Genomic DNA, 7,385 nt, shown 5'->3' on the forward strand with positions numbered 1-7,385 from the left:
GAGATGCGTCTATATGTTCAAGGTTTGCCCGGCTGGCTGCAGCGTTTGTTCTCAGGAATTTATTATGGTATTCAGACTAAACTGCTGGAAAAATAAAAGGAGCAAAGTCTTGGCTAGGAGCTGGAGTGTCCCCAGCAGGATATGACGCCAGGAGTGTTGTAAAGACTGTCTGTCCTTAGAGAAGGTACCATTGTGCACAGCCTTTTATTTATAACTTGGTAAGTGCCAGCGAACTCGCCTCCTTTACACCCCCGAGTGCCAGCCCCGCGCTCTGCGCTGCGCTTTATTCGCTCCCATCTATTCAGGAACTGTCACTCCGGGACCACGAGGTATTCAGGGCCTTAATCAATCAAAAGGATGAGAATCGGGCAGGTTTTCCCTTTGAAATAAAGGAAACAATGACTTCTGGGCTTCAAGTTCCCCCTTTTCTTTCTACAATTTTTACATTTTTCCTGCAGTGGAGTTCTCCACTTCTCTCTCTCTCTCTCTCTCTGTCTCTCTGTCTCTCTCTCTCTCTCTCTCCTCCTTTCCCCCAATTCCTTTGACAGTTTTGACGTGAACTCCGGCTCCCAACTCCAATCCCCAATCCCCTAATTAATGCAGACTCAGAAGACAGGATCCGGGGTGTGGGGAGCGCGGTCTGCAGGGTCCCTTTAAAAGTTCAGGCACAAGTGGAAAAGCAGGCAGCTCTGGCTGGGCCCAGAGCCCAAAGGCTGGCTTGACCTCTGGAGACATCGGGAACCGTCTGGACGGCCGCTTGCCCACCCAGAGGGGAGAGTGCCCGTCTGCATTCCTAGTGCAAAGGAGAGGGCTGCTTAGAATGGAGCCCTGATTTTATATAAAATAATGCCATTTGTCAAGGGGAGACTTTCTCGTTTCCTTTTTTGTACACCGGGAGCCACCAAAGTTTGTGTCCGTGTTTCTTAAGCCTCTTATCAGAGGAGCTGGACTTTCTCCAAATTTTCTCTGTCTCCAGAAGGTGGAGTGAAGCACATAGCGCTTTCCGAGGTCAGAGGTAATTGTTGGAGGGAGGAGGTAAAGAAAGTCTATTTCAGGAGGGCAAAAAGAACTTCAAGTTGCGGCTAGAAGGAACCCAGGGCGACGGTGAGCGGTTACAACCCGCCGGGGCTGAATCTCACTGGTTCTTGGAGCCAGCCGCTGGTTTGCGGGCCCTTAGGGCGCTGGCCCCGCGCGCTGGCCCGCACAGCGTTCTCTCTGCGGAGAGCCGGCCGCCGTGAAGGGACGCGCTCGCTGCAGACTCCTTCTCCCGGGTTGCGGGTCCTCGCCGAAGCCGCAGAGCCCGGCGGACTTTTGTATGGAGGTACTGATGGTGGAACCGAATCTCAAGTGCGAATCTCGAATAGGCGCATCCGTAAATCGACCACCACTTGCTATAAAAGTGTGTAAATAGAGGCCACGAGGGTGGGTGGGGGTGGGGACCCGCAGCCCCGGGGCCCCTCCTCCCCAGCCTCTTCCCTGCCCCGAGCGTCCTGAGGTTTGTAGCAGCCAGAGTGCTAGGTCGGCCCTTTTCCAGCCGGGAGCGACCAGAGGACCCTGGAGACACAGCAGCTGGGCCAGCACGGGTGCCAGGCCGCGTCCTGAGATCCCGAGAACCCAGTCTCCCTGAGGTTGGTGTCCCCGAGGTCCGACCAGGAAAGGCCCGGGCAGTGATGCCGGCTGTGGCGCCCACTCGCAGCCACATCCGACCAGGCCCAGAGCCAGCCGGGCACCGCCGCGCGCAACAGGTCGCCGGAAGGCGAGCTGGCTCCGGATTTCCCAAACTGGTTTCAGAAAACGCACCCCTGGTTCTACACTCGTCATTCCTTATCTCTGGGGCCTGAGCCTCCCCTACTTCTTCCCGCAGTCTCTCCGGAGGCCAAAGGCACCCTGACCTCCACGCCGGGAGCAGGAAGGGGTTCTCCACCCAGACCCTTCCCCTGTCGGGAGGAAGGGGTTCTCCACCCAGACCCTTCCCCTGGTGGGAGGAAGGGGTTCTCCACCCAGACCCTTCCCCTGTCGGGAGGAAGGGGTTCTCCACCCAGACCCTTCCCCTGGTGGGAGGAAGGGGTTCTCCACCCAGACCCTTCCCCTGGTGGGAGCCAGAGGGTCCCCGAGTCCCCGTGCCGAATCTGGCCGCGACATAGGCGCTAATTGGCAAAGGAGTGACCGGAAGTAGGGCTCTGGAGGCCAGCGCGGGTCCCTGCGGCCCGGGACCCGGGTTGGGGAGGCGGCATTTCTCCACGCAGAGAAATGACCCAGAAAGCAGCCGGGAGAGTTTCTACGACAGTTCTGTCCACCCCGCTATCGCTGCGCCCTGAAAAATGAAACTAGAGCTTTGAAAACGAGAGTAGGATGATTGTATTTTAAAAAGGGAGCAGAACTCGCCACTGTCCCCCCTGCCCGCGGTGTCAGAGGCACTGTGGGTGAGACAGACAGCAGCTGCCTCTCTGTACAAGCTTAGGGTGGGTCATGCCTCCTTTGCCTGCAAGTTCCCCTTCCCTGCGGGTTCCCAGCACGGACCTACAGTCCAACCGTGAGGGAGTGGCGTCCGCTCGGGCCGCGTGACGCCTTCAGCGTGGCCCCCACGACTGCGGGACCCAGGCACAAACAAGCATTTCGTGGCCCGTGGACTTCTCCAGTCTCTAAGAGGTGACATCATTTGTAGCCGGACATAGGCCTTAAGGGGAAATGATGATCTACGTAAAATAATGTCCCTGACCTTGTGGGGGTGGCATCGACCACCCAGGTCTCCCCACACGCACCGCCCCCCACAGCCGGAGGCCTGGGCTCGGACTGCCAGGGTCCGCCCGGCCGCCCGCCAGGCTGCAAGCGTCACGCTCAAGAAGAAGTCTGGAGTTTGAGCAAAGACCAGGAAACCCTCGGTGCGCAGGAAGGTTTGCCGGTGTTTGCCGGGAGGAAACCCAAGCGCCAGGTCCTTGACCGCGCGCTTCTGGGCTGCGTGCGCCGGGGCGGGATCGGTGAACGCTGCGGGTCCATCCGCCGCACGTCGCGGCCCGAAGCTGCGGCCGTCATCGGGCCGCCCGCAGTTACTTGTGAAACGCTTTGGCGCCGCCGGTCTCCCCACTGGAAAATCAGTCGGGATGGGATCGGATTTAGGACCTGGATGCGGGTGGGGCGCCGCACGGAAACGCGGTACGAGGCCAGCAGCATGCGGTTTGCCCCGCGGGGGCCCGTGCCCCGGAGGGAACGGGTTCTCCATAAAGAACATTCGGTTTGTGGAAAGAAAAGAGGATGAAGGAAAAAGAGAACAGAGAAACGCAGAGAGGGAAAGAAGAGAGATGGAAAAGAAAATTGGTTGAAAGGCAGGGAGGGAGGGAGAGAACGAATGTCAGGACAACTTGTCGCCTTCAGAAGGTCACTTGGTTCTGCGGAAATTATTTTTATGCAAATGAGGAAGACAAAGTGCCGGAGTCTGAGTATTGGGGGGGGGGCTCATTAAAAAATTAGAGTAAGTCCTCTTTAGTCTTCGGAAAACATTCTGCCCCACTTGGAAAGACTCCGCGGGGGACGTTCGGTAACTGCTCTGCCGGGGTGTGAATGCTGCGCCGTGTTTGTGGGCGTGGGGGGCGGCTGAGGAGTGGGGGGTCTGGGGGCGGAGGAGGTGGCTGGTGTGGTGGGGGGGCGGCTGAGGAGTGGGGGGTCTGGGGGCGGAGGAGGTGGCTGGTGTGGTGGGGGGGCGGCTGAGGAGTGGGGGGTCTGGGGCGGAGGAGGTGGCTGGTGTGGTGGGGGGGCGGCTGAGGAGTGGGGGGTCTGGGGGCGGAGGAGGTGGCTGCTGTGGTGGGGGGGCGGCTAAGGAGTGGGGGGTCTGGGGGCGGAGGAGGTGGCTGGTGTGGGGGGGGGCGGCTGAGGAGTGGGGGGTCTGGGGGCGGAGGAGGTGGCTGCTGTGGTGGGGGGGCGGCTGAGGAGTGGGGGGTCTGGGGGCGGAGGAGGTGGCTGGTGTGGTGGGGGGGCGGCTGAGGAGTGGGGGGTCTGGGGGCGGAGGAGGTGGCTGGTGTGGTGGGGGGGCGGCTAAGGAATGGGGGGTCTGGGGGCGGCTGAGGAGGTGGCTGGTGTGGTAGGGGGGCCTGGGCCTTGGGGAGCGGAGCAGTCAGAGCGCAGGCAGGGGCGCGGCCGGGCGGGGACGTGCCCAGGGACGCTGGGGACAGCGGTGGGGTCTGTCCGTCTCCTTGACGTCTGGGGCAAAACGGAAGGCAAATGACCAGTCCAGGAGCTTCTTCCTCAGGATTCGGGGCCTGCTCTGGGACACAAAGTCTCCCGCCTGACTGTGGGGTTCCCTCCCGAGGCCCCGGGAGTGCGGGGGGCCGGGGCGTGGGGGGGGGGACAGGGTTGGACAGGGCGGGTCAGGTGTCTTTCTGACTCCACGGTTTCTAGTGCCTGAGCCAAAGACGGGAGCCGCCGCCGATTCTCCGCCCAGATTCATTCAACCTCGCGGGAAATTCCTGTGCCTGGTGGGTTTCAGGCAGGACTGGGAGGCTGGTGACGGAAGGAGCAAGAAAAGAGACCTGGGAGAAGAATGTTTACACCCAGGGCCTCTCACGGAGCCCGAACGGAGCCCACAGTGGGGCCCCGGGGGCCTAAGGCGGCAGAGCATTGAGTGAGCCCGGGACCCACGGGCCTCGAGTTTTAAAACGTGCTCCAGAGCCGGAGACAGCGCAGCTACACCAGCCGAGTGAACGCAGCAGGTGGAGGGAGGTGGAGGAGGCTGGGTCTGCCGGCCACCAGCCGGGAGGAGCGCGCGTGGGGGGACAGGAGGCGGGTGTAAGGACGAGGGCCACCCCCACCTGTGGGGTCGCCCCTGGGAGGTCACAGAGCTCGGACAGGACGAGGCACGGACCGTCTGCCTCGGGAGGTGGCCTCTCCTGACTCCACCCACCACCCGTTAAAGGAGGAAGAGGAGTGGGGGCGGGGGAGAGAAGAAGGAGAGAGAGAAAGTAAAAAACCGGGATGCTTCAGCCCTTCCAAGCCCTAGAGCTGAATTGCAGTCAGTTCCTTCCCAGATCTTAAACTTTCTCTCCATCTCCCTTCCCCCAGGAAAACACCTATTTCCCTTTTAAATAAAGTTGAGTTTTTCTTTTCTGGAAATGAAACTTTCAAGTAGCCCCGAGGTTGATTTAGAAATTCGGAGATGGGAGTGCTCTAAAAGGAACATCTAAAAAGGTGAACACTGACGGTCTATCTCCGACGCCGGAAGCGTGGGGAAGCCGCCGGCCGACGTGTCTGCGTGGTGGGAGCATCCACGACCCAAGAGCAGACCCAGCGCCAGCCGGCCGCGTGTGCCCGCTCAGAAAGCTGTCCCGCGTCGCTTCCGCGGCCCCGCACGCAGGTCACCCAGCGGGCTGTGCTCCCCCCCCCACCCCCACCCCCGGGAAACTCGGCGGGAGGCAACCCGGCTGCCAGACCCCCCAACGCCCAGCCCGGGCCGACAGTTAAGACAAGTGGCCCCCAGAGGAATGAGCTTCAGAGAGCCTTTCTTCTTCAAGACTTCTCATTTCTAAACGAAATCGAATACTATCTGGCTGCAAAAAATACATGTCACCGTCCCGGAGTCGGAAAGATTAACATTTGGATATGTAGGAAATGTAATCTGCATGGCTAATTGATTCCTAGCGTATCAGTTTAAAGAATAAAGATCGATATCTACATGATGGATTCCGTATTAATAGGGGCATAAATAAAGGCCGAAAAGTCGTGACCGAGAGCTTTGAAGCCGCTTCCCGGCTCCTGGGCCCTCCACGCGGCCACGCGGCCTCCCTCTCCCCGCCCCCCTGCTGGGTGGGAAGAACTCGGTTTTCCCCGCGGGGAGGGAGGAAGGAGGGTCTTCGGCTAAAGCGAGAGTTTGCTGCCGCGATGCTCAACGGAGAGGCGGCACTTGATTACCTGGACTGCGGCAGGTGGACAGGAAGGCGGGGGGAGGTGGTATTCTAGCAAAACGCGCGACTCTCGTCATTAGAGCCACAGACACAAGAGATCCAGACAAGGACGCACGCAGTCGCGCACCCTCACACGTATCCGCACAGGCTGGGACACCGCACACTCCGCACGCAGACAGGCCTAGCCGCGCACACGCACAGTCACCCTCCCACAGTCACATCCACGCGCAGGGCGGGGGTTCTGCCCCGAGAGCACAGACGGGGGGCGCGGCCCGGCTCGGGGACGGGCGGTCTGGGCTCCGGAGCCCCCCTGGGGGAGGGGGACGGGGAGGCGCCGCGGGGAGATGCGGTGTGCGCGGGGCGGGGGGCGCGGGTCCTCCAGGTCCCTCAGCGTCCCTGGAGGGGAGAGGGGTCCGCCCGGTGCGGGGCCACTGCAGACGGAGACAGGGTGCGGGCGAGCCTCGGAGAGCGGGTCTCGGGCACAGCGCGGCGAGGGGACAAAGTGGGGGACACTGCCATCCGGAACAAGGACGCCTCGGCCCAGCGGGGGCCCATTGGTCCTTAGTCCCAGCGGCCGCCTCCACCGCGAAGTCCACACCGCCGAGGAAATTTTCCAAATGCAAATGAAACACCCTTCGCGCCTTTCTCTCGGTTCACTAAGCGGGGCGTTTAGACGAAACGGGCGTTGTTTTTATTAACACGCTGCGCTGGCCGAGCTGTTCGCACGCTTTACACCAAAAGCGAAAGTGCTGGGAGGAACCCTCTCCCGGGAGCCGGCGGACAGCAGTCCAGAAGTTGGCGTCTCCCCCTGACACCCAGCTTTCTGGGGTCCAGTTACCGTCGCTGCTGGAGGCGACACGGTGCTCACCGCCCAGAGCCCGCTGAGGGGCGGCCCGAGGGCTCCCAGAGCCCTGACCCGCCGGGAGATGTGTCCCACCGACGTGCGTCCCCCATGGGACACTCGTCACTGGAACACAGATGGAAACTCACTCACAAACTCGCACGTACAACACCCCGTGGCTCGCGGCCTCCGCCCTCCCTTCCCTCCTCCTCCCCCCTCCAGACCCGCTTACAGCCCCAGGCCCTCCTTCCTCCGAAGCCCCGGGGGAGGAGCCGGACAAAAATGGATTCTGCAGAGCCCAAATCCGTCCTGAGCAGCGAGACGGAGGGCGGGAGGAAGGGACACTGTTTACCCCTGGGGCGAGGCGACAGGGAGTGGGGGGCGAGGCGACAGGGAGTGGGGGGCGAGGCGACAGGGAGTGGGGGGCGAAGCGACAAGGAGTAGGGGCGAGGCGACAGGGAGTGGGGGGCGAAGCGACAGGGAGTGGGGGGCGAGGCGACAGGGAGTGGGGGGCGAAGCGACAAGGAGTAGGGGCGAGGCGACAGGGAGTGGGGGGCGAAGCGACAGGGAGTGGGGGGCGAGGCAACAGGGAGTGGGGGGCGAAGCGACAAGGAGTGGGGGGCGAGGCGACAGGGAGTGGGGGGCGAAGCGAC

At 61.9% G+C, this 7,385-nt stretch overlaps 1 protein-coding gene across 1 annotated transcript; it reads right to left on the reverse strand.

Annotated features, from left to right (window-relative positions):
• Positions 1 to 3,464: 3,464 nt before the first annotated feature.
• On the reverse strand, positions 3,465 to 5,255 carry LOC136379043 (uncharacterized). Its single transcript, XM_066346513.1, has 2 exons — positions 5,191 to 5,255; positions 3,465 to 4,194 (listed from the first exon to the last, which is right to left on the reverse strand). Exons 1-2 carry the CDS (start codon positions 5,253 to 5,255, stop codon positions 3,465 to 3,467), a joined length of 795 nt encoding a protein of 264 aa, XP_066202610.1.
• Positions 5,256 to 7,385: the final 2,130 nt, after the last annotated feature.

This window comes from Saccopteryx leptura, chromosome 7 (assembly GCF_036850995.1).
Source record: "Saccopteryx leptura isolate mSacLep1 chromosome 7, mSacLep1_pri_phased_curated, whole genome shotgun sequence".
Taxonomy (NCBI): Eukaryota; Metazoa; Chordata; class Mammalia; order Chiroptera; family Emballonuridae; genus Saccopteryx; species Saccopteryx leptura.

Bases quoted from the DNA above. Each gene is read 5' to 3' on its own strand.
- LOC136379043 (XM_066346513.1), bottom strand. From the start codon at position 5,255: ATGCTCCCACCACGCAGACACGTCGGCCGGCGGCTTCCCCACGCTTCC. The intron at 4,195-5,190 runs GTCAGTGTTCAC...GTTTTGCCCCAG, and splicing joins TCCGGCGTCGGAGATAGACC to ACGTCAAGGAGACGGACAGA.